At 45.2% G+C, this 26,624-nt stretch overlaps 3 protein-coding genes across 8 annotated transcripts; 2 read left to right on the top strand and 1 right to left on the bottom strand.

The window, feature by feature from the left end:
- Positions 1–340: 340 nt before the first annotated feature.
- On the top strand, positions 341–12,552 carry CDK10 (cyclin dependent kinase 10). Of its 2 annotated transcripts, none has more exons than XM_075838592.1 (13): positions 341–579; positions 2,247–2,319; positions 2,499–2,570; positions 3,277–3,379; positions 3,494–3,575; positions 4,427–4,494; positions 6,661–6,713; positions 6,797–6,866; positions 7,934–7,993; positions 8,962–9,085; positions 10,672–10,811; positions 10,901–10,953; positions 12,053–12,552. In XM_075838592.1, the coding sequence occupies exons 1-13, from the start codon at positions 481–483 to the stop codon at positions 12,148–12,150; spliced, it is 1,095 nt and encodes a 364-aa protein (XP_075694707.1). In that variant the 5' UTR covers positions 341–480; the 3' UTR covers positions 12,151–12,552. The 2 variants fall into 2 exon arrangements, with proteins under 2 accessions (XP_075694707.1, XP_075694708.1); XM_075838593.1 differs by lacking the exon at positions 341–579 and adding an exon at positions 629–812.
- Positions 12,553–12,592: 40 nt separating this feature from the next.
- On the bottom strand, positions 12,593–19,698 carry SPATA2L (spermatogenesis associated 2 like). Its single transcript, XM_075838590.1, has 3 exons — positions 19,656–19,698; positions 16,281–16,575; positions 12,593–15,492 (listed from the first exon to the last, which is right to left on the bottom strand). The coding sequence occupies exons 2-3, from the start codon at positions 16,572–16,574 to the stop codon at positions 14,539–14,541; spliced, it is 1,248 nt and encodes a 415-aa protein (XP_075694705.1). The 5' UTR covers position 16,575; positions 19,656–19,698; the 3' UTR covers positions 12,593–14,538.
- Positions 19,658–26,335, top strand: LOC142661236 (uncharacterized). 5 transcript variants are annotated; one of them, XM_075838597.1, is made up of 8 exons: positions 19,658–19,787; positions 21,221–21,309; positions 21,444–21,795; positions 21,911–22,018; positions 22,327–22,466; positions 24,283–24,379; positions 25,215–25,339; positions 25,571–26,335. In XM_075838597.1, the coding sequence occupies exons 3-8, from the start codon at positions 21,711–21,713 to the stop codon at positions 25,745–25,747; spliced, it is 732 nt and encodes a 243-aa protein (XP_075694712.1). In that variant the 5' UTR covers positions 19,658–19,787; positions 21,221–21,309; positions 21,444–21,710; the 3' UTR covers positions 25,748–26,335. The 5 variants fall into 5 exon arrangements, with proteins under 5 accessions (XP_075694712.1, XP_075694710.1, XP_075694709.1 ...); XM_075838595.1 differs by lacking the exon at positions 19,658–19,787 and adding an exon at positions 19,794–19,859; XM_075838594.1 differs by lacking the exon at positions 19,658–19,787 and adding an exon at positions 19,804–19,932.
- Positions 26,336–26,624: the final 289 nt, after the last annotated feature.

Here is a 26,624-nt window from a genome sequence, read left to right as displayed (position 1 = left end):
ATGACGGCCGTTGTTTCAACGGCCGACACCTGGACGTTTAACACGTTCGTGTAAATAAGGTCTAATGGTCAACCAGTAATTGATCAATACTGAATCCCATTAAAATCTATAGGATCTGTTTCTACGTCCATTTCCGAACGCTTTATGCGAAAAAAGAAAAACGTAACTGGTCTCACTGTCACATGAGCCTCCATGCTGGGGTCTGCCTCTGTATTATCTGTGTATCCACAATATGAAATATTACACATAGAGAAAGGAGGGAACAGGAATCTTTTCTTCCCCCCACAGAGGATATTCCTGCTCCCAGTGCTGTACTGGTGACTGCTGAGCGCTACATGTGCGCCTGTTATTCCTACCTGCAGCCTCTAGAGGGCGCCCTCATCACATCTCTATTACACGGCCGGTACTCACAGGCCTCAAAGCCCCGGCCTTTCCTGCGCGCTAACCCCGTGTGCAGCCGCTAAACTCCGTCCGGGCAGAATGGCCGACACCTCAACGGAGCCGGAGCCAGAACTGGAGCAGATACGCCTGAAAAGTGTCAGAGAGGAGAAGTTTATCACGGTGCCTGAGGGGGACAGGGTGAGTGTGGGAATAATATGTCCCTGGTGCCACCAGTGATAGTATGGGGGTAGAAATATGGAGGCTGCATACTATTTACATTACAAGTTCCTACATCACTGGTGGGTGCGGCAGGACGCCAGACGTATGGAAAAAATTATTTTCAGTGGAAATTTTAAGACGGTCATGGTTTGGAAAAATTTCCATTTACTTCTATGAGGAGCAAAAGTTTCAGTCAGCTGCCATTTCTGCAGGTAGGTATACAAGGCCGCCAAGTGCTGCTGGTGACTAGGTGGACGTGTGCTGCAAGATATCCGCAACAATCGTGAACGTTGCGAATTGTTTATGTCATTACAAATTAGACTACTTAAGGCTACCCGGCGACAAAAAAGTCGCCATGTCGCTTGCAACAACGCAGCTAATGGTTGTTTCTGTTGTCGCGTTGCAACGTAGGACCTAGCCCGATTGCAATGGATTTTGCGTCGCGAGACTGCAACACGCATGTGACTTGGGTGACATTGAAAAAGCTATCGTGACAAATCGCATCACAAAAATAGCGCAACATTAAATCGCCGTCTCAACACATATCGCTAGGGCTACCCAGTGACTATGGTTGCGACAAAGATCGCTGTGTCGCTCTGCCCGCGTCACAGGTTGTGAATGTGAATGTGGCCGTGTACGCACATGCCGGATTTTTTGCAACTGTCGTGTTGTGGCAACTTGCGGATCTCAATGTGACCACATTCACTTTCGTTACTTGTGATGCAGGCAGGGCGACACACTGATCTTTGGTCGTGGGCCCTGTGTTGCAGCCAAAGTCGCCATGTAGTCCTAGCCTAATTGTTTTGGGAGAGTTAAGGGGCATGTCATGGATCAGGGCTGTTCTCCTAGGTGCTACCATATCTGCTAAACCTGCCGTGCAGAGACGTGCGCTGTGTACTAAGCAGTGTGTTTCTCTGCTGATTGCCCAAGAGGGGTCATGTGGCTAGCGTACAACACACTTCACCTATACAAGGTTTTCTAGTTCTAATTGAAATAATCTTATACTTTTTATTGTATATCAAAAAGGGCTGCAACGGTCGAATATAACTTGTACTGCTTGCTGTCAGTGAACAGCTCTTTTTTTTAAATTTATATATATATACTTTAATACATGCAGAGGCTGAAAACCTGTCCTGATCATGCCTAATGTCAAAATATGCCCGTGTAAATGTATCTGTATATCCCATTTCTGGTTTTGGCTTATAAAATCAAATCCAAAATACACTTGTGCGATGGTGGTCTAAGGATTTTGGAGTCAGATTTTTAATCTCACCCCATACCCTTAGGCCTCCTTCACAGAAATAATTTTTCTGGCAATTTTAACTGCATCAAAAACCGCTGGCGTTCTTAAATTGTAACATACGTTTTTATGGCTTTGTTGTTGTGTTTTCGGTGTTGGTTTTTCATTTGGTGTAATTTTTTACATATTGTTTTTATTTATTTTCTAAGTCCTCCAGTGAAGCCTATGGAAAAACGCCTGAAAAAACGCCATACTCAGAGCATGCTGCATCCCACCTATGTAGGACTCCTGCTTAGATCTCTAGTTCTCAGCTAAAGTCTAGTAATAGGGGCATCCGGAAAATGAGGATTAATCTCTCCTCACTGGTGACCGGAATAATTTGGTTTCTGGTTCTTCTCATCCTCAGCTCGGGCAATGTCGAAGTGTAAAGGAATTTGAAAAGTTAAACCGAATCGGTGAAGGCACCTATGGCATTGTGTGTAAGTATTCATACCCCACGTGTGACCCCTTTCACCCTGTGGGCAAGTCGAGCCGACACTTTCCATAATATGATACAACCTGCAGCCTCCTGCTAAGTGAGCAATTATTTCCATCACGTCTTTACCCCTTGTTCCGCGCTACATCCTTGTATCGTCTGTCACTCATGTTTTTCTTGCAGATCGCGCCAGAGACACCAGGAACAATGAAATTGTGGCACTGAAGAAAGTTAGGATGGATAAAGAAAAGGACGGTAAGTGATTTGGTTGCAGCAAACAAAGCTTTGCATAATGAAATGTTATGCAATTTCTTAATATACTTTGTGCAGCAATCCCTCACCGTTTTCAAGATCTCGGTTTGTCGTCATTAAATTGCAACCTTTATTGTTTACTTCCAGGGGCTTTTACTTTCTTGAAATAATCTTAAATACATATAAGCAAAAAGAACATGGTGGGAAACCCAATACATTGTGCCCTAGCGGGTATTATATTACCAACCGTTACAAGGGACAATGTGCAGCGTCCTGATAATATACAGACTTGAACAGTGGCATCCAGATTGCTGTGAGTCTATGGCTGGATTCACACGAGCATATACGTCTGTAATGGACGGAACGTATTTAGGCCGCAAGTCCCGGACCGAACACAGTGCAGGGAGCCGGGCTCCTAGCATCATAGTTATGTACAACGCTAGGAGTCCCTGCCTCTCCGTGGAACTACTGTCCCGTACTGAAAACATGATTACAGTACGGGACAGTTGTCCTGCAGAGAGGCAGGGACTCCTAGCGTCGTACATAACAATGATGCTAGGAGCCCGGCTCCCTGCACTGTGTTCGGTCCGGGACTTGCGGCCGAAATACGTTCCATCCATTACAGACGTAATGTGCTCGTGTGAATCCAGCCTAAATCTTACGCCACGTAGTGATGCTATGTGTAGGAATCTGTGTCTTTATATTGCAGGAATCCCCATTAGCAGCCTTCGAGAGATCACACTGCTTTTAAAACTCAGACATCCCAACATTGTGGAGCTGAAGGAAGTGGTTGTTGGGAATCACCTAGAGAGGTGAGATTAACCCTGTCTCTGCCAAAGACAAAATATTTGCATGTTGCTTAATGGATAATCTGCGCCGTGGCTCTGCCTGCTGGTTGTGAAGATGTCATTTGTGTGTTTCTGCAGCATTTTCTTGGTCATGGGTTACTGTGAGCAGGATTTGGCCAGTCTACTGGAAAACATGCAGACTCCATTCTCCGAAGCCCAGGTACTGTCAAATTATGATGATATAAGATTTGTCTATCCACTCATATCTTTTACATAAAGGTCTTTATAGAAAAGCATTTTGGTAACATATGTTCATGACCTTATTTACTTTTCAGTTTTAATCTGTTGAGAAGAAAAAAATTCCTGTTTTGTTACATGGAAACCGTCAACAAGCAGGCTGGTCTTGATATGGCTTTGTTTTTCTTATGACTTCCTGTTCCTAAAAGGGGTTTTCTCAATTGGACAACCCCTGCCCATGTGCCTCACTCAGGACCCACTTCTAATAGCCAGAGTGGAGGGCTCGGTCCAGCCATGTATTTTACATGGTCACCCATTCGAATGGGCACCACGTAATACCACATTTACCTTGCAGTATCCCAGCAATGACAGCTGACTGCTGGGGGTTGCAGCAGCCGACAAGCCCAGGACCATGCTTTGTATCTTTACGGCACACGGTACTTCATAGGTTAATCAAAGTCAGAGCTTCACTTTCCTGCACACGATACAATTAAATGGTTAATCCCATTACAGAAAATGATAGCGTATCGCTAGGACTCTTACCGATCCTGAGAATGAAGGTGCAGCAGTGCTGGTTTAGCGGAGCTGTAGTACAGTTCCCTGCATAGTGAGTGTCGCTGGGCAGAGAAACCTTAAACCAGCACTTCGGCCTCTTCAATCTCAGGATTGGTATGGGCCCCCTATTTAGAACGTGATAGCATATCCTAGCGATATGCCATTACTTTCTGTGACGGGTAAAATCCTGTGATAGATTTTACCCTTAGCGTCTCTGTTATTCGCTGACACCTGAATTTTTCAAAGCTTCACAATAACTTGTTTTTTCTCTTTACACAGGTAAAATGTATATGTTTCCAGCTACTCACTGGCCTCCAGTATCTGCATGAAAACTTCATAGTGCACAGGTAATACATTACATAACTATATAATCAGTTTTTCTGGACTCTTAGGCCTCGTGCACACTTCCGACACGGTTTTCACAGCCGTTTTTGACGGATCCGTGTGTCCGTTTTATCGGCCGTGTGCACTCCGTGTTTCCGTGCGCCGAGCATGGTACTGTCCAGGGTGCTGAAAGAGTTAATGGGCTACACTGATCGGCGGTAACTCTTTCAGCCCCCTTGACAGTACCATGCTCGGCGCTCGGAAAATACAATTTTAATGTAATTAAAAAAAACTAAAATAAAAAAATATATAATTTCATACTTACTTTCCTCCTGTCCGGCCTCCAGCGATGACGTTTCATCCATGTCGCCGCTGCAGCCAATCACAGGCTGTAGTGGCGGTCACGCACGTCAGGATGACGTCAGAAGGCCGGCCTCCAGGGATGACGCTTCATCCCACGTGACCGCCTCTGCAGCCAATCACAGGCTGCAGCGGCCTCTGCAGCCAATAACAGGCTGCCGCGTCATTCTGGAAGGTCGGACTGGAGGAAGAAGAGGGACTCGTCACCAAGTCAACGACCGGGTAAGTATGAACTGATTTTTATTTTTAATCAGCAGCCTCTTTTCTCTATCAGTGATTGATGGAGACAAGTGGCTGCCGATTAGTTTAATATTTCTGTTATGTTTTACTGCCCGCCCGGCGGTTGATAGGCAACGGCTCCGTCACGCACGGACTGCACACGGATGCCTTCCGTGTGCCTTCAGTTTTTTTGACGGCCCCATTGACTTGCATGGGCCTCACGGTCACGGAATCCCGGACCAAAGTAGGACATGCTCTACTTTGAATCGGAACGGAGCAACGGACCGTCAAAAAAACTGAAGTGTGCATGGCCCCATTGAAATAAATGGGTCAGGGTGCTAGCCGTCAGAAAAACGGCTAGCACCCTGAAGAAAAAGACTGAAGTGGGCATGAGGCCTTAACAGAAGAATCTTCCAATTCCAATTTTGGATTATCAGGAATCGATAACACGGGACTACAGTAATTTCACTCTACTATTAAGACTTTCACAAAAGTACAGTGCAGTGAAATTCCTATAATCCGACATTTAATATTCCAGACAGCCTGATAACCAATTAGAACAATTAAAATAAACTAAAAACAATACACATTTTGATGTGTAAGAGGACCTAAAGAGAGGCGCTGCTGGTAGTGAAGATAATGATGATGACAAGTGGTTAGCAAATAAATAACTAGTTTTAATGGAGATAAGCAGGCAACCTGTTTCAACGTTGGACTAACGTCTTCATCAGGCCTTCATGAACAGCAGCGCCTCTCTTTAGGTCTTCTTACACATCAAAATGTGTATTGTTTTTAGTTCATTTTAATTGTTCTCATTCACTGCGGTAACCTTCACGGTTCACCGGATTGGACCTGGCTGCAGCTGTTTAAAATTCTTTCCCAGTATTGTGCCTGTGTATAGCACAAACTTACAAGGTGAGCCTTTGCCTTCGCTACCTTGTATATGACTATCTGTTACCACCATTTATTTTGCACTATGTGGCGCCGTGCTCACTTCTTTCTCTCCTACAGCTGTTGATAACCAATTAGGACATTTCTCAGATTAAGTAGCCGCTATAAATGCAAATATTGAGTTGGAATCTTGTTTTTGGCTTTCCTCCTGGGGCTTCTCTACCCTTACAAGGGAGTTTTATATAAGTTTGTTTGACCAGAAATTCAGAATATCTGATAATCGGGAATCTATCCAGAGGGTTAAAATTTAATCCAAATATTCCGTGTAGTTCAACAATGTAGTGGAGTGTGTTGCTACATTTCAAATACTTTGTTTGACCTTTTTTTTGTACTGAGTTTTGGTTATTTGCGGTCTTTTTTTTTATTTTATTTTTTTCCATCCATACTCATAGTGGCTATTAAAATTCTGCTGGTTGCCCTTGGAAACAGACAGCAGTTTAGCTCCACCCCACTGTCAAAACATGTGACCTTACAACTTACCTTTGACTTTGTCGATCTCGTCTGAACTCCCACAATGCACTGCTCCCTAGTAACAAGAAACCAGCAAAATTCTGTTTTGAGCTCTGGATGTGAATAGAGGCCAATATGTCATGTCAGGGTGAGATGTTGAATATTCAGTCACATTCTTGCTTCTTCACTTCTGTATTTTTTCTGGACAGGGATCTTAAGGTCTCCAATCTGCTGATGACTGATAAAGGCTGCGTGAAGATCGGTAAACCACAACATGCAATATGGTGTCTGCTTAATGTAACCAAACTGGTTGACTACATAGCCTTTGATTTTTCAATATTGCAGCTGACTTCGGTCTGGCCCGGGCTTACAGCGTTCCTGCAAAACAGATGACTCCAAAAGTTGTGACTCTCTGGTGAGTGGTCATCCGGGAACGTTCATCGGAAGTTTAGTCAGTCTATTGGCTGTTGCACACAAACGACTGCCGCTCAAGCCGTTTTTCACGGCATTTGATTGACACCCGATAGTTTTCACGGACCCATTCACTTCAGCGGGTGATTTTCCGATACATGGAAAGATAGGACATGTCATGTCTTTCCACGGATCACGGATGGGACCCGGCAGGTGTACAAGAGGCATATGTCAGGCAGAAAATCTCATCCACATTACAGAAGGTGTACGGGCGCATTTTATAATATTATAAATAAGTATTCCCTTCTTGTAATGTTACGACATATCGCTAGGATATGCTATAACCTTCTGATCGGTGGGGGTCTGACCCCCACCATTCCTAAGAATGAAGACCACTGCACAGTGGTGATTAGGCTGCAGCGTGTAATTTAGCCCCTTCACTCTGAGGATCAGTGAGGGTTACGGTGGTCAGACTTCCACCGATATGATTCTTAAAGGGGTTTTCACATAAAGTAATGGCATATTCCTAGGATATGCCTTCACTTTATGTGAGAACCCCTTCGAGTATCCACAGTACGGGTACGGTTGGACATACATGGGCAGATGTCTCCTACACTACAATGGAATTGTGCTCCAGAGGCTGGAATCGGGATGGGGTGCAACTTTCTGACACTGCCTCTCTGCAGCATTTATATACCTACTGGTGGAAGCTGTGAAAGAGCCCCTCCTGGAACTGTTCTCCTATATACAGGAACATCTTGTTCTCAACATAGGTGCTTGTGCACACAGGAGAACCCTCCCTAGATGAGATGTTTTTGCAGTATTTTTACACATCTCCCCTGTAGCCCACAAGCCTATAAATGCTGCAGAGAGCCAGAATGAGAACAAGGTTATATATTAGAAATGTCCCACCTGTCATACTTGGGAGCCGGTTCTCTCTACTTGGTTTCTTGCAGGTTTTATTGGAGATGCATTACATTCATATGTGCGGTTCTATTTACTTCACAGCTTGTGTAATGAAATCACAGTCTCTCCCAATGTCTTGAGCTTTCTCTTCTTTTGTGATTGCAGGTACCGGGCCCCTGAGTTGCTTTTAGGAAGCACAACACAGACAACAGCCATTGATATGTGGTAAATGTAGCACTAGCATTGTAAACTATCAAACCCTCTGCAGGTGAACAGGTACCTGAATCTGGATGTATCTAATGGAACAGGTTGTTCATCTAGAATTGGCTGAAGGTGGTGAAAGCCTTAAAGGGGTTTCCCATCTTGGACAATTATGGCATATCCACAGGATATACCATAAAAGTCCGATAGATGCGGGTCCCACCTATCTCTAGAACGGGGCCCCCTAAACCCCGTTCTAGCTTACTTGGCTCCGCTGCCTCCCGGCCACTTCCTGGTTAGGTGATCGGAAGTTACAGAAACAGCCGAGTGCTCGCTGAGCTACGCTGTTTCCGTAACTCCTATAGAAGTGAATGGGAGTTACTGAAACAGTACAGCAGAGTACAGCTATTCTGTTTCCATAACTCGGTATCTATGGAAACAGCGTAGCTCGCCGTTCTATTCTGTTTCCGTAACTCTTATTCACTTCTATGGGAGTTACGGAAACCGCTTAGCTCAGTGAGCTCGGCTGTTTCCCTAACTCCCGACCACCTAACCAGGATTTGGCCGGGAGTCAGCAGGAGCCGAGTAAGCTAAAACAGGGTTTAGGGGGCCTCGTTCTAGAGATAGGTGGGACCCGCATCTATCTGACTTTTATGGCATATCCTGTGGATATGCCATAATTGTCCAAGATGGGAAAACCCCTTTAAGACGGTTATCCCACCATACCAAGCTATATTGTATGGAAGGAACCCCCACCAATCACTAGAACACATGTGATGCATCACTAATAAAACACAGCAGCCGTTTGGATTTCTTCTCTGCACAGCGTCACTCCCTACCCGGCGATGTGCCGGCACTGCATCCGTGGCCCCTTCATTCTGCGGGTTGGTGGGGGTTAGAACGCGGAGCCTTATCTGTTATTTATACTGGCTATAGCTCCCCATTATAACACTGCTGTAAGGCTGTTTCTAGTAACGTTGTTTCCTTTGCAGGGCGGTTGGTTGTATCCTGGCTGAGCTGCTGGCTCACAAGCCTTTATTGCCTGGTACCTCAGAAATCCATCAGATTGATTTAATCATACAACTATTGGGAACACCTAGTGAAACCATCTGGCCGGTAAACATGCAGCTAATGTGATTTGCTCTGCAGATGAATATTAAAACAAAAGTGCGTTTTTGTTTTTTGTTAAAGGCACTGTCCACTTTTTACAATCCCTATTTAGTAAGCAGATCCTCCAGTAACTGGATCCCAGCCGCTGGTCACTGCAGGGAAAGTGGAGTATTGCGCAGGACCTGTTGATATCCGTGGATATCTATGTAATACACAGACGCCAGTGTCCCTAAAACTATTCACCACTCCTTACAGTGGCTCAGCTCTGACTTAGAGTCTCTGTCACCACATTATAAGTGGCCTATCTTCTACATAATGTGATTGGCACTGTAATGTAGATTACAGCAGTGTTTTTTTTATTTAGAAAAACAATCATTTTTGACGGAGTTATGACCTATATTAGCTTTATGCTAATGAGTTTCTCAATGGACAACTGGGCGTGTTTTACTTTTTGACCAAGTGGGCGTTGTACAGAGGAGTGTATGACGCTGACCAATCAGTGACCAATCAGCATCATACACTTCTCCCCATTCATTTACACTGCATATAGTGATCTTATTACAGCACTATGTGCAGCCACATAAACACACAGTAACGTTACTGACGTGTCCTGACAGTGAATATACATTACCTCCAGCCAGGACGTGATGTCTATTCAGAATCCTGACACTTCTGTAGCGTTTCTGTGAGATTTACAGCAAGGCAAGCGTAATCTCGCGAGATTACTTTGTAACCTGTCATTTTAAACGAGATTACGCTTCTGCGTATTTTCTCACCGGAATTGCGGGCCGAAAATACGCAGAATACAGTAGCGGCAAAGTGGGATTTAACAAATCTCATACACCTGCGGTGCGTATTTTTCTGACCGCAGCACGTCCATTCCTGCTGCGAAAAGTGGACTGAATTGATGCGTTTTTGAGAGGAGTTCTCACTATCTCCCAGCATTGTGAAAAACGCGGCAAAATATGCACCATTTTCTGGAGTCAAAAACGCAGGAAGTGGTGCGTTTTTGCCGCAGCGGAACGTCTGTTACTTTCAAGGAGTGGTGGTCGAGTATGCGCCCGCAGCTCCACTCACTTTCTATGAGAATGACGTCAATGTCATTCCCATAGACATTGGGTAAAGTGGCAGCTCGCATGCTCGACCACCACTCCATTCAATGACCTGCTCACTGTGGTCTAGCATTGATGAGGAACGGGGGGGTTCGGGACCTCGTTTTCACAATCGGTGGGGCCACCAGATATCAGAAAATAGGTGATAATTTATGACTTTGCGAAAAGCCCTTTAATTAGCGTAGAATTTTGGACCTACAAACAGAATGATGGACATTAATGAAGGTGTAGTACATTTGTCAGAGCGCTCAGGGGGAAATGGAGCCCATTCTGAGTTTTGCTATGGGTCCTTCTGGTCTGGTAAATAATCTTTTTATTTACACTATGGATTTCTTATGTTTTCTCATAAGTTCCAGAGCAGTATAGTATTTTCTTTATTTTTTTTCTCAACGATGTCTTTTTGGACAACAATTGATACGGGATTGCTATTGAACCATTTATTAAAACCGCTTGTTATTCATTTTATGATGATCTTTGCAGGGTTTCACTAAGCTGCCCCTCGTTGGGCAGTACACCGTACGCAAACAGCCATACAACAATCTGAAGCACAAGTTTCCCTGGCTCTCTGAAGCTGGCCTCCGACTTCTCAATTTCCTATTTATGTATGATCCCAAAAAGCGGTGAGATGAGGCGTTACATGGACGACTCTCTTCCCTACATTCCTATAAGATAAAACACTGACCCATCGTTGTCTCTTTCCTCATGTCAGGGCTACAGCAGAAGACAGCTTGGCAAGTTCTTATTTCAAGGAGAAACCTTTACGTAAGACTTTTGTGTCTTCTCTGATTTTATATATTAGTTAATATGGACCACAGATCATGTCTAAATTTGCATAATAACATTGTATCTTTTAGCAATTTCAGGTTAAAAATGTTCTGCAAATATAGTATATTTGTGTTTTAGTTGATCACCATATGCAAGATATCTGCTTGTTGTTAGTGAATAGAAATAGTTTAGATCCAGATGAGTTTGTTATAGTTGTATCCAGTCATCTGCTGTGAGCGAGGTACATCAGCAGCACAAATCTCTTACCGGCCCTGATTTTGCTTCAGTGTATCAGTGTAGGGGAAATTTATCAGCTGGCAGTCAAGACTGTTGAGCTCATTGGGGATTTTCTAGACTGGATACAATTGAAGCAAACTGTCTGCTGCGAGAAGTAGTAGGTCTGAACAGCTTTTAAGCCTCTGGCTGTAAACATAAACGTCTGCCATCACTGACAGCAAGTAGAGATCTTGAAAATGGGGAGAAAGTGAAACACAAAGCATGTTAGAAACTTGCAGAACCTTTCATTATACAATGGTCGGAGTACACCACCGCTTTTACAATGTACATTTAGAGGGCACTGGAGTTTTCCTTTAACTGTTAATGAAGAAGTTAATCTTCATATGTTTTGGCTGCCATAAGCTTTACCAGTCACCTGATCGTACCGTGAACATTACCATCCAACCATGAAGTATTGTTTCTGTAATTATATCCCTATGACTCTGTTGGGAGTAGTTTCTTCAAGCAAAAGATGTTCTCTCCAGTCTCACACAAGCTCTAAACTCATCACTTGATTTGATCTTCTCAGGTTATCATTATATATCGTGTCTTGCGTTCCTGCCACATGAATGATTTATATAAGGGAACTACATAACTAGCAATTCCCTAATATAACGTGATTAGAATTTGGACCCTGTACAAATGGGAGCAACTCAACAATAATAATCATGCAAGGCTATGGGATGACCCAAAATCATGGGGGGGGGGGGGGGGGGGTTAACAGGTATGCTGGTAGATTAAATGGGATAAACCACCGAAGCTTCGACCACGTAGGCCAAGTCGTGATATTTCATTTAATAATCAAGTGTTTTCTCTGCAGCTTGTGAGCCACAGCTGATGCCAACCTTTCCACATCACCGCAACAAGAGAGTGAGCAGCGCGGGGGCAGAGAACCAGGCTAAACGTTGCAAACAATGACATTCATTGAAGTGACCGAGACGTCCCCACGCGCTGCACAAGGCTCGCTTTGTGGCATGAGGTCAGCTCACATCCTGTTATACCTGGGAGCTCAGACGGAGAGCTGGATAGGATCATGGCTTCTTCAGGTGATCTGAGTGAAAGTGACCAGGCAAACTCTTGAGGTTCAGTGCCAGGAGAAGCTTATGCCGAGTGGGTGCACTGCAAGTTTACTATAATCTGTATATCAGTAGAGATTATAATGACTTCAGAAGCCAAACAATTCCTGTGTTTCGATGTATCATTTTTTTATGTTTATATTGTGAAATACTGTTTTGTCTTTTTTCAAGTTCATTGCCATTTTGCACATAGTATTAGCCTCATAAACCAGATGTCGCCAAGGAACAACCCAAGTGTTTCAAACGTATAGTCATGCCTTATTTTATTAAATAAAAGTGGAATCTTCTCCAGAAGAGCTTTTATTTTTGGTTAGATGCATGTAAAAGGTACAGATGCCCCACATTCTGAATAACGGCTCAACACAGCAGAAACAAAACAAAAAAAACTCTATTGGGCTGTTGGAATTTTTTTTCGTCTACTTAAAGATGGACCAAAAGAAACTTAAAGGTTGTACAGGATTAGAAAAACATGGCGGTTTTTCTCTAGATACTGCCCACAGGTTGCGGATGGTATTGCAGATAAACCCCATTCACTTCACTGGAGCTGAGCTGCAACACCAGGCACAACCTATGGACAGCAGCCATGTCTTTCTAATCCTGGACCACCCCTTTATCACAAGTGGTTTTATTACGCATCCTCAGACATATACCCTGAACAGTTTTTGCACCAAGAAAGTGGCCTACAGAGTTTTGAAAAGTGTCTAGAAAAAAAAAGGAGCGTGGCTAAGGAGAGTCGTAAAATGTGCCAAGTTTATTAACGTCGTGAGCCATTTTTTTTTAACACAAAGTATTGATGTAGAGTAGAGATGGCATAAGCAAAATTATCCAACATGTCTAGCAAGATGTGCCAAATTTATCATACAGCGAGGCGCCATTATGATAGATTTGGTGCAGTTTTTACCTGTTTAAATTTAGCATAGAGTTAAAAAATCTGCCCCATTGGGCCTCATTTATCAGAACTGTACGTCAGAAAAACTGGCCTTGCTTCTTATAGCAACCAATCAGAGCTCAGCTTCCACTTATTAATCTGCTCTAGAAAAATAAAAGCTGCGCTGTGATTGGTCACGATAAGCAATAAGACCAGTTTCACTGTTAGATAAATTGATAAATGAGGCAAGTATTATTCTGTTTTTATGTTTTTCTTAGTAATCCACAGCAACCGATTATTACATTGTAGCAGGTTAATATGGTCAAAGTTTGTTATGAGTTTCCTGTTTCATTTTAGATGCCACAAGAACATATAATTCTTTATGTAGTGATTAGAGATGAATGAATCGCTAAAAATTCCCCATGTCAAATTTTCTATTAAGGAGTCATGTTTGCTGCATATAAGACAATGAGAGGTGGAAATACATATCTGTATTCCGTTTCCAAATGTGGCGCCATCTTACAAAATGCTGAGGGTACCATGAATAGTTTAAAAATTCTTTAGGTGTAAGATTTTAATAAATGTTAAGAAATGTCTAACTATTCGGTGAAAACAAATTCACAAGACAAATTTTGTCAAATCTAAATAATAGTTTTAGGCCTCATGCACACGACGGAGTGTCACCCGCAAATCTCAGGCCGTGCACATGGCCGCGTGCGTTCATTTCTATGAGCCTGGGCAATGCATGGACCATGGAAACCACTGTCGTGTGCATGGGCCCAGAGAAATGAATGGGACCGCAATTCGCCCGCAGATTTGCGGGTGAATTGAGGCCGCAAAAACACATCCATGTGTATGGGGCCTTAGAAATAGGTCACATGAAAATAAAACTGTATTATCAGTAGAAACTGAAGTGTCATTTGTTGGGTTTGATGAGGTCACTAGAATGACGTCGGGTGATAAACTACCATACATTAGGAATTATGGCTACAACATGGCTGTATTATGGTCTTATACAACTGATGAGCTGTACAGAGCTTTAACACGCCGCCTCTGTATGCCCGAGAGACTTTTTCTGTGCCATGCCTTATGAAGCCGACCAGAAAAATAAACCCAGTCATGTTCCATTGGACTGAGTTACTCTACTGCAGAAGCAATGCTGCTTCTGGGGAGAATAGCGTTGTAATAAAGCACCCTATGGAATCACATACCCTATGGCTCCATAGTAGAGAGTTTCAGGAACTATGTGCCCCCATACCGGATGACACCAGGATCGCATATCTGCCACTTCCTCTTTGTTTCTATAGTGTACCTGTCATACGAGTAAACCAGGACGTGATCATGGTTTTTGTGTCCAGAACATCACTCAAATCCACTGTGACTTTGAGCTGGTACGTTCCTACAAAGCAGCGTCAAGTCCGTCAAACTGCGCTGAAGCCAGAGCTGCTGATCTCTCTCCAGCATAATCATGCTGGCGTTGTGGCCTTTGTATCGGCACTGTAATAGCTCCTGGCAGTTTATGTAATGAAGCGTCCTGCAGTGACTGCAGCGATAATGGGGCATATGTCCCGGCTGCAAACAGCAATGGAGCTGGTGTTTCCTTGCTTGCTCCTCCATCGCTGCTTGTATCTTCTCGGATGATGTCATTTGGGTTACCCTATGCCCTTTCTCTCTGCAACCTTTGACAGTGGAGCAGAATGAGCTGTGGAACATATGACACTGTGTACAGCACTGCTCTAAAGATTTTTCGACAAAGACACAGTCATGCATGGCAAATTTCACGTGCGCTGCTTGGGTGTGGCATCGGTCATCCCCAGGCTTATCGGGATCGATATGGGCATGGTGGTCAATAACCATTCTACGGCATCCGTTTACGTGCATATGCCAGGGTTCATGGCAATGGTCACAAAACTGCGGTTGGTAGAAGACTTCTTCTCCATTGGAGGCTCCATTGACGCTATCCACAGCAGTGGAGGACTTGGTAACGGGGACTGCTTTTGGTCCTAATACCAGTTTTTGGAGTCTTTCCATGCAGGCATCTTCACCTCGCCAGCTCCTTCTTTCTTGGATGAGATCCGTCCCATTGACCAGAGTAGCTCCTGAGCAAGACACAAGGTCGGCTAAGATGTTGCACTCCACACGAGCAGCCAGGAAGCCAAGTGCAGCTTTAGCAAGAGTCGGAGGTGCAGGTAGGTCCCAGATCTTCAGGGAAGCCTCATCTTCTTCTGGTTTGTAATTTAACTTTTCGAGGGCTTGGAAAATTGCTTCCTGAGGTAGAGCTGCCTCCAGAATGTGCACATAATATCCAGAGTATGTCTAGTGGGAGAGTAGAAGTGCAATAATGAGAAATGTAAGAGAATATTCATGGACAAATAGATCACATGACCTTTGAGCAGGCATAGAAAGGTTACCTGACGTAACTTGTGCAACTTGTCTGCTAGTTCGTAACAGGATTGCTGGTCAAACCAATAAAATCCCAGCCTAGGGCATCTACGCTCACCATATTGGAGGGGCTGGAGGTCTTGATGCCTCCCAAGCATCTTAAAGGGGGTAAATAAAAGATGCCTCTAATGGGGAAGGGGTGCTACCTTCTAACACACACAGTTTTCCTGCTTTTCATTTGTCAACATTTTTAGAGCAAGGGTTGTCCAGATGGCACATGAGGCCACACACCTAGCAGCCAAGGGTTGGCCATAAACCTTATTGATGCATGGTTTTTTCGCTACGTGTATCTTCACACTTAATGAAGACCTGCCGGCGATCAGTCGATCGCCGCAGGTCAAGCAGATTAAAACCCCCACGATCAGTTGTTATTTCCTGGTGAAAGTGCAAGGACCACTGCAAAAGAAATGTGGTCTTACATGGCGCCCATGCAAGTTAAGGCGCGATCATTAAAGTGCACAGATCATGTGCTATGAGAACACGTCATAAACATGATGATCAGGAAGTGTTTTGCTTTGAGGAGAAGCACCTACTCTATAATATAAAGGCTTCCCAGAAGAAAAACTTCCTGGGCATACACCGTTCTTACCGTTTTTTCCCCCACAAATGGAGCCTGGGGGATGCCATTTTATTATAGATAACATAATATAGCTGTTACTCACCTTTATAGTATGAAATTCTTTCCGCCATGGAGTAAAATAAAGATGGAGTGCTGCCTGCTCAAGGGTCTGAAAGGCACAGGCCAGATGTTGTAACGTTCGGTGCAGGTCTGCTTTATCCTGGAGTCCGGAGCTGATCAAGGGGAAGGCATCATTGTGGAGAAAGCTGTGCACGTCTGGCTCTTCCAGAATCCTCTGTCTCACCACGTCGACGATCTTGTTATCTGTACATGGAGTAACTGCAGCGACATTGAGCAGCCAGCTGTTGTACTGAGCAACAAGGGATTCTGCACTCATTCTAGGACATACATGGGAGATAAAGGTAAGACGTGCGGCTAGTAATGCTGTGCAACCATATAAGTGTCCGTATAACTCCAGTGTGACTTCTATATAGTGTCCCCATCACTGTGACTGCTCCGGAGTGTGACTGAATGCTGTCTGAAAGTGACCGACCTAATGCTGAATTATTACGAGTGCGACCATAGGCCCCGTGCACATGCTCGTATTTAGGATTTGTGCTCCGTGAATCCTAAATACAGAATCTATAGAACTCTGGACTGAGAGGATTCTGTAAGAATGTTTGAGGGAAGAAAATTGTGCCGTGTTTCTTCGCATAGCATATTACGCAGATTGTCCCAGTAGAAGCATTGAATTCAGAGGCACCACACTTATAAGATATATAATATGGGTCCGGAACAGGTGTGTTCAGGATTATCATGTAAACTCCCTACAGCTTGCCTGCTCTGCAGCGTACGATCTCCCTGCTCTGCAGCGTACGATCTCCTGGCTCTGAGAACTTGTCTTACTAGGAACACCCCACATGGAGTTCTATAGTTCTAAACTTCCTATACTTAGTCCTCCAATGTGATCATAACTTTCATATACGTTACATTCCCCTTAGTGGAGGATCTAATGAGTCCTACCCTGAATGTGTCCAAACTAACCTATACACTCTACCTGTGCCCCCCTACCCTGACCCCACTGCTGACTGCGACCGCCCTACACTGAGCCCTCTGCTGACTGTGACCACCCTACACTGAGCCCTCTGCTGACTGTGACCACCCTACACCTGACCCCTCTGCTGACTGTGACCACCCTACACTGAGCCCCGTGCTGACTGTGACCACCCTACACTGAGCCCTCTGCTGACTGTGACCACCCTACACTGAGCCCTCTGCTGACTGTGACCGCCCTACACTGAGCCCTCTGCTGACTGTGACCGCCCTACACTGAGCCCTCTGCTGACTGTGACCACCCTACACTGAGCCCTCTGCTGACTGTGACCACCTTACACTGAGCCCTCTGCTGACTGTGACCGCCCTACACTGAGCCCTCTGCTGACTGTGACCGCCCTACACTGAGCCCTCTGCTGACTGTGACCGCCCTACACTGAGCCCTCTGCTGACAGTGACCGCCCTACACTGAGCCCTCTGCTGACTGTGACCACCCTACACTGAGCCCTCTGCTGACTGTGACCACCCTACACTGAGCCCTCTGCTGACTGTGACCACCTTACACTGAGCCCTCTGCTGACTGTGACCACCCTACACTGAGCCCTCTGCTGACTGTGACCGCCCTACACTGAGCCCTCTGCTGATTGTGACCGCCCTACACTGAGCCCTCTGCTGACTGTGACCACCCTACACTGAGCCCTCTGCTGACTGTGACCACCCTACACTGAGCCCTCTGCTGACTGTGACCGCCCTACACTGAGCCCTCTGCTGACTGTGACCGCCCTACACGGAGCCCCCTGCTGACTGTGACCACCTTACACTGAGCCCTCTGCTGACTGTGACCACCCTACACTGAGCCCTCTGCTGACTGTGACCACCCTACACTGAGCCCTCTGCTGACTGTGACCACCCTACACTGAGCCCTCTGCTGACTGTGACCGCCCTACACGGAGCCCCCTGCTGACTGTGACCACCCTACACTGAGCCCCGTGCTGACTGTGACCACCTTACACTGAGCCCTCTGCTGACTGTGACCACCCTACACTGAGCCCTCTGCTGACTGACCGCCCTACACTGAGCCCTCTGCTGACTGTGACCACCCTACACTGAGCCCCGTGCTGACTGTGACCGCCCTACACTGAGCCCCCTGCTGACTGTGACCACCTTACACTGAGCCCTCTGCTGACTGTGACCACCTTACACTGAGCCCTCTGCTGACTGTGACCGCCCTACACTGAGCCCTCTGCTGACTGTGACCGCCCTACACTGAGCCCTCTGCTGATTGTGACCGCCCTACACTGAGCCCTCTGCTGATTGTGACCGCCCTACACTGAGCCCTCTGCTGATTGTGACCACCCTACACTGAGCCCTCTGCTGACTGTGACCACCCTACACTGAGCCCTCTGCTGACTGTGACCGCCCTACACTGAGCCTTCTGCTGACTGTGACCGCCCTACACGGAGCCCCCTGCTGACTGTGACCACCTTACACTGAGCCCTCTGCTGACTGTGACCACCCTACACTGAGCCCTCTGCTGACTGTGACCACCCTACACTGAGCCCTCTGCTGACTGTGACCACCCTACACTGAGCCCTCTGCTGACTGTGACCGCCCTACACGGAGCCCCCTGCTGACTGTGACCACCCTACACTGAGCCCCGTGCTGACTGTGACCACCTTACACTGAGCCCTCTGCTGACTGTGACCACCCTACACTGAGCCCTCTGCTGACTGTGACCACCCTACACTGAGCCCCGTGCTGACTGTGACCGCCCTACACTGAGCCCCCTGCTGACTGTGACCGCCTTACACTGAGCCCTCTGCTGACTGTGACCACCTTACACTGAGCCCTCTGCTGACTGTGACCACCCTACACTGAGCCCTCTGCTGACTGTGACCACCTTACACTGAGCCCTCTGCTGACTGTGACCACCCTACACTGAGCCCTCTGCTGACTGTGACCACCCTACACTGAGCCCTCTGCTGACTGTGACCACCCTACACTGAGCCCTCTGCTGACTGTGACCACCTTACACTGAGCCCTCTGCTGACTGTGACCACCCTACACTGAGCCCCGTGCTGACTGTGACCACCTTACACTGAGCCCTCTGCTGACTGTGACCACCCTACACTGAGCCCTCTGCTGACTGTGACCACCCTACACTGAGCCCCCTGAATTATTACTAAGGGAAACCCCTCTTGAGTTCCAGAAGCATGTCATCCTGGCCTATCACCACTAGGTGTTCCCCAAGTCCTGTCACCAGCCCATAGACCCCCATCATCTACCGATTTCCTGTCACTCCACTAACTTTATATGAATTGAACGTCTCTGCTGCTCCTACCCTTAGACTAGGACATCGCCTATAAGCGCGCCCCCTATTGGTTGTGAACCCCGCAACGGTCAGCGTCCCCCCAAGTCCTCTTACCTGCTACTCGTGCCAACCTCTACTGACTTCCTGGTGGCGCCCCGCCCACGCCACTGATAGGCTCTTTCCGGGTGACTGACGGGATGATCTCTAAGATGATTGGTGTTTTATTTTGGAGCTCTGCACTGATTGGTGATGGTTATTTCTGTTCCATGTCTGGGCTGTGGGTCATCGAACTGAGTGACTGAGCGAAAAGAGGAAGCTGTACGTTACATGTCTGTGTAGGAGACGGTGCTTTTCTGCACTGGGACTTGTAGTCCCACAGCAGCCCAACAGGGTCAGTCCCTACATATTGGGGAGCTATGTGCGGTTCTGTTGTTCACATTCACCTCCGTTTAACATGCGTTGCCAAATTCGTGTAATGATAACTGATAATGTGACTGTCCACCTTTTGTATATGAGCCGCATTTTACTGCATATATCTAGATATAATCCCTATAGAAAGTTGGGCACTGATCCTGAGTTACAGCCTGTATTTTACTCCAGAGCTGCATTCGCAATTCTGCTGATTTGTTATTGGAAACAGTCAGCAAGCGTGCTGACAGACGCATCCCTTAGCTAATATTTCCCAGAATGCAAATCACCAGAAACATTAGATGACTAAAGATCTGGTAAGCTAGGACAACCTATATGGCACTCCAGACCTGGCAGTCTTTTTTCCACCATGGATTGTGCTGTGGATTCACTATGCATTTTACCCTACACGTCAATAAGGTGAAATCCGCATAAAAAATATGCAGCATGCTTCTATTTCCATGCAAAATTTTTCCGCTATGCGTTGATTGGGGTCTTAAAACAAGCCATTCACATGTATTGTCCTGTACATTGCCGGGTATTTGTGGTGCTGGTTCTGTTACATCTGAATGTGACCTTACAGGATTTCCTCTCCTTGTCCTTTTTAGAGGACTGAGCCAGTGGTTTACAGCACCCCCAAACTGTGGTTTGAGATGCTAGACAGGGGGCGCTCTACACCCACTATTTTAACTACCCTTAAAGGGAACCTGTCACAAGTTTATAGTCTCCTAAACCGGCACCATGCCGTTATACTGGCCGGTAATAGTATTATAAAGATGCCCAAGCCTGTGAAATGTCATTACACGCCAGCTCCTGGGGGACGCCAATCCAGCCAGGAACGGCGTGTTTAGGAACCGGACTGCCGGACTCTTTAAGGATAATGGCTCCGCCCAGATGACTCTTGGACAGTAATTTACATACAGCACACGCTATGTTATAAGTTCATTTTCGAATAAGTCGTGCTGCATAACACTTTTGGTGCAACACTTAACATACTAAACAAACTTCTCTTACTTTCCCCCAAAAAATTGGCTATAACTAATATGACGCTTCTTGACGCATTATGTTGCGCAACAATATGATAAGCGGCGCAGATCTCCTAAATATTACACGTCATACGTGCCAGTTTTCTAACTTGCGTTACGCCACTTTTCATCCAAACTTTGTCTTACCTTCCCTTCTTTTAATGATGTTTTCTGGAGTTCTCCCACTAGCACCTTTTTATCCCATATTGTAATTGTAGATCTTTTTGTTTTTTTTTGTCTTTGTAGGTCAAGGACTACCTCCAGGGGGCGCTCACTGACCACGAAAGCCTGAGCCCCCGTATATCTACAGCCCTGGTCCCAGGAGACGATCATCTGTACAATAAGGCTCACAATGACTTTTTATAAACTTTCCTTTCATGTACCCTGATTTATTAACCCTTCCTTTTCCTATAAATAATTTCTTAACCATCATTATGTATGTCAGTCAATAGCCCTTGTTTTTTATTAGGATTATCTAAACACTCGCCCAAAGAGCTTGCAATCAGTCTTGATCTATCCTTTAGTGCCTCCCCTGATTCCTGGTCTATAGGGCACACTGGCAGAAAGCAGTCAGGAGGAGGATGTACAGGAAGGTGGGGGTTGGTTTTGTTGGGGTGGGTAGTCTTTGGGAGGTGCCATGAAGGGCTGACTATTAATATTGAGTCTCTATAGCTGATCTGTGGATTTGTCGTTCTTCTCTTCGTGGTCTGGGAGTTCTGCTGTTGAACTGGTCACTATGTCCACGTCACAACGGCTGGTTCTAGTTCTTGGGGGAGCAGGTACTGTTGGGTCAGGAATTGTAAAAGGTCTTTTGGAAAAAGGTAGGAACGAACTTGTGGTATTGATACTGGGACCTTGCATATCGCAGGTGGAGGTGGACATCTTCGGAGCACCTTGATGGGGTTCATCTAAGCATTGTCCTCTTTCTTGGTGCAGGCTTCCAGGTGGCTGTCGTTTCTAGGGATAATTCCCGCTTGGAGAAGCTGATGAGTTTTGTGCCGGCACAGTACAGCGAGAACCTTCACACCATGCTCGGAGATGTGGGTAAGACATGTCGAGAAGAAGAAGGGAGGTATCATATCACCTTTACCTGCCTGTCACCTTATGGGATGTGAACTATGAAGAATATAGGGATTACAGCTCTGCACAGCATGTGGAATCCCCGTTCCTATAATCCCCAGCTCCATTAATGTCCATTATTTCAGATTTCGCAGACATCTGTTCTCCGTGCAGAGTGTCTGATATTGCTTTCCCACTCTTTGATATTCGGGGCGGGGGGGGGGGGGGTATATGTAGGGAGTGCCTGCGGCATTGTCTGGCTTGTTGACCCTTTATATTTGGGTTTTGTGCAGGCTCGGAGCAGGGGGCAAAGGAGGCGGCAGCTGCTCTGGTCAGCAGATTGGGAAAGGTGACCGATGTGGTGTCTTCGCTGGGGTTCAGCTGGTGGCAAGGTGGTCCGCCCCACACACAGTCACTACAAGAGCTGCAGAGGGTACGATGGCAATGATTATATCGTATAGGCTTTTACCATAAACTCACATGGATACAGTCAGTACATCTGTCCATGCTCATGGTGTTTGCCAGAAGAGCTTACAGTCTAAATGAGGAAGGACTATTGAAGGACATTATTCACGTATTATGTAATTAATAAACAAATGTTCTGTTTTCAATAACTAAAGGGAGTTTAGATGCTGATGTAGAAGCTGAATTTGATAGCTGTATGTCCTATATAAAATGACAAATGACATTATCGGCTCTGCTGCATGTGACAGACTTGGCTCTACTATATGTGAGCAAACGCACCTGTTCTATATATGACAAATTCATCTCTACTTCATCTAACAAACTCGGCACTGCTAAATCTGTAGTCACCACGCTCGATAGACTGTTCCAGATGTTGCCTGAAATTAAGCAGCATGGTTATCTCCTATCTATCTATCTATCTATCTATCTATCTATCTATCTATCTATCTATCTATCTATCTATCTATCTATCTATCCTCATATCTATCTATCTATCTATCTATCTATCTATCTATCTATCTATCTATCTATCTATCTATCTATCTATCTATCTATCTATCTATCTATCTATCTATCTATCCTCATATCTATCTATCTATCTATCTATCTATCTATCTATCTATCTATCTATCTATCTATCTATCTATCTATCTATCTATCTATCTATCTATCTATCTATCTATCTATCTATCTATCTATCCTTATCCCTTCCCATTTACAACTAGCTTGACTGCATGGACCATGAAGGATCAGGCTAACATTTGGATTATGTTGGGGGAGATAATCGGCACTTCCCACAATTTTCCATTATATTGGAGAATGTCCATGTTATAAAGATAATCCTTAAATTTTCTCATAGAAAAGAGAAGGGTCTTCTTGCTCAATGGATGGGAACAATGACGGTCATATATACCATCTGTTTTGGTAAGGTACTTGCCTGACTTCGGCTGCCCTTGGCGTCTACAGTCCATAGAATAAATACACTATTCTAAAATAAATCATTCTTCATGCCGAATAAGGTTGGATAGAAAGGAAGGAGGGGGGGGGGGGTGAGATATTTTCACAGCCTGGAAGTTTGATAATAGAATACCCATCAAAAAAACGTGCCTATTTAGATCATTATGTAGCCATACTATAGAAGTCCTGATATCACCTGTTAAAACCTCAGAAACACACTTGATACAGCACAGCAACCGTTAGGCCCCATTCACATCGCGTTTGTGCTATCCGCCGGGCGTATACATTTTTAAACTCTAAAAAAGAATTGAAACCTATAGCTCGGCGTATACATAGACTATAATGGGTCAAACGTAGAGCAAAATAGCATCGGTTGGTCTGATTGTCATGGTTGCGTTGGGATACTGTTTATTTGAAAGTACTGAAAAGCGGAGTCTGCTACGCTATTCTGTACTTCAAAAAGAAAAGGTCTATGCGACGTAACGTTTTTTTTAGCATTGATCTCAATGGACGTCGTATGCAAATGTCATACTATATGTTTGTATCTGTTTACATACAGTAAAAAAAAACAGAAAATGGTATACGTTTTCAATGGCCCACGTTTGTAAAAACAAAACAAAAACGTATACGCTCGGCCGACAGCACAAACGTGATGTGAATATCATCGCTCTGCCCGCGTAATGTGCCCACGGTGCTAAAGTCATTGGTAGTTTCCATAATTACAGATACTATTAACACAAGATTCCTCTATACTACACAAGGCAAGAAACGGTCAGGAGTAAATCCAGATAATTGCATAGCAAATGATGGACCCATCCTCTCTGTAGGTTCTGGATACTCTCCTGCTCAGCACATTTACATCCTGGAAGGCCTTCTTTCCCTTGATAAGAGATAATCCAAATGGAACATACACCTTTATTACTGGTAAGTGGATTCATTGATCTGTTTAGTAACAAGATGATAAATAAAAATATGCATATTCAGCTATGCCAATGTTTTGTATTTTTTCTTTTTGTTTGACATTAACCCCTTCCCCCTGCTTGCATTCTGGGCCCTAATGACCAAGCAAAACCACTCCGATGCGGCGCTCGCTATTGAGTGCCGCATCTGAGGGGTTAAACAGGTGAGATCGATACTAATATCGATCTCACCTGTTCGAGCAGGGATGCCCCCAGCCCTCTGGTAGCTGAGAGCAGGGAGATTTAACGGCTTCCTGCTCTGTTTATTTATTCTGATGCAGCGCCGTGAAAAGGCTTATCGGCGGTCATTAAGGGGTTAAAGGGGCTGCCCGCTATGGACAATTCCTTTTTGTTGAAAGGGTTTGTTAAAAAAATAATCTGATAACTTTATCCCGCAGATGGGACCCTCAGCGATCAGCTGTAATCTGTAGGGTAACATTGCAGGAAGTGTTCAATTCTCCTGCAGCGCCACCACGGGTGAAGTGAAGCATTACAGAATTCTTATTGAAATCAATGAGCCGTCTGTGTAATTCATGGACACGTTTTGTCCTCCAGAGCGAGACGCTCTTTGTAGCTGTTCTCTACTTTGGCTAATTGGCGGAAGTCCCAAATGAAAGACTCTTTGCTATCAGCTCCAAGTTCTATAATAGGGTATTTGACAATGGATTTTTTAAGCCAGACAACCCCTTCAATGATCCCAATTCAAGTTGTTACCTTCATAGCCTAGTATTGCACTAATGTGTTTCTGTAATGTCCATTGTATTTTTATGAATCTTATGCAGTTTTTCATATTACCATAGGGGGCGCTGGTGAACGTTTGCTTATGCCTGGCACTGGATTCCTAACCTTGGGTGCAGCAGGAGCACTGGCATTTTCTCAAGTGGTTCGTGAGGAGTATCCTGATGTCCCGTGTAAACTAAATGAGGTTTGTGGCAAAAAGCTTGTAATGAAATGCCTAAGATATAAAAGAATAAGGGGGCATTGATTTTTGGGGGTCTCGCATTATTTGGGATCTTAGCATAATTACAATGAGCAGAAGTGCTCTAAGTTCTTTGATCATAGGGTTAAAAATCTTCTTGGTGGATCTCAGCCATGCTCATGGAGTCCTTCATCAAAAGTCTTACATCCATCTCCTTACTGTTTTTGCCATTATTAGGTAAAAATCAACATGGGAGTCGCTCCTCCAGAGCGTCTCGGACCCGGGTATGTGAGTCATTTGGAGGTAGGAGAAGCAGTTGCATCATTGGTGGAAAAACGGAGAGTGTCCCACACCGTGTTGTGTGCCAATTCCACCACTGACCTCAAGACACTTATCTTAGAAGGGAAGCTGTGAGCTCTGGGACGAATCCCGGCGTATGTACCCTGGCTCATATCCCTTTTGTGTGCTTTAAGAAACCCTTCCACCACGACCATGTCTACAGTGCCATCCCTGCCCAGTAACCTCGGGTAAAGCAACCTCCTTGGGAACATCAAGACCATCAATGATGAATCTCCATTTACAGATCGTAGTTCTTTAAGGTCTTCATATTGATCATCCTTTAAGGGCACCAACGTTTCCGCCAGTTCTCTCCGTGGTTGTCAAAGAACCTACTAAGATCTGAGGACCAAATTCCAACTCCGTTAAAGATCACAATACTGATCTGATCTACAATGGACCTCAGGGTTGTCCCTCTCTTTTGCCCCCTCCAGTTTAGGACAATGCACTCTACAACCCCCCGTTCAGATTTGCAGCCTGTGTTTTTAACACGTGATCGTTCTATATTCCATTTTCCCTGGGAGTTTAATAATGAAGAGATGATTTCAGAAAATTCATCCCCTGACCATCTGTTGTAATCTCTGATGGGTCCTACACGCTTCATCCCCCTCCTCTTCTTTCCTCACCAATCCAATCTCAGTTGGACTGTTCCATGTGAATTAAATAAAACTTTAAGAAATCAAATTTTTGCATTTTGTGTATGTAAACACCTGAAGTTATTAATCCACAGCGCAAGAGGTTCTGATATGTATGACACTGGATGCTGGCGGAGGACCAAAGATGAAGGGGTTACGATCTCCGTGCAGGAGGAGATGGTGCAGCCCTGAAATGTGGAGAAGATTGAGGTCATGAGTAGAAAAGCTGAACTGGTCCAGATGGCCTACAATCCATCCTTCTAGGTCAGTATCATAACTACACCAGTTTCCATCCCTTTATGCCAGCTTTATCGATGCGG

This window comes from Rhinoderma darwinii, chromosome 9, assembly GCF_050947455.1.
Source record: "Rhinoderma darwinii isolate aRhiDar2 chromosome 9, aRhiDar2.hap1, whole genome shotgun sequence".
In the NCBI taxonomy this organism is placed as follows: Eukaryota; Metazoa; Chordata; class Amphibia; order Anura; family Rhinodermatidae; genus Rhinoderma; species Rhinoderma darwinii.
The sequence above is the reverse complement of the archived record's forward strand: the minus strand, read 5'-3'. Positions and strand labels throughout refer to the sequence as shown.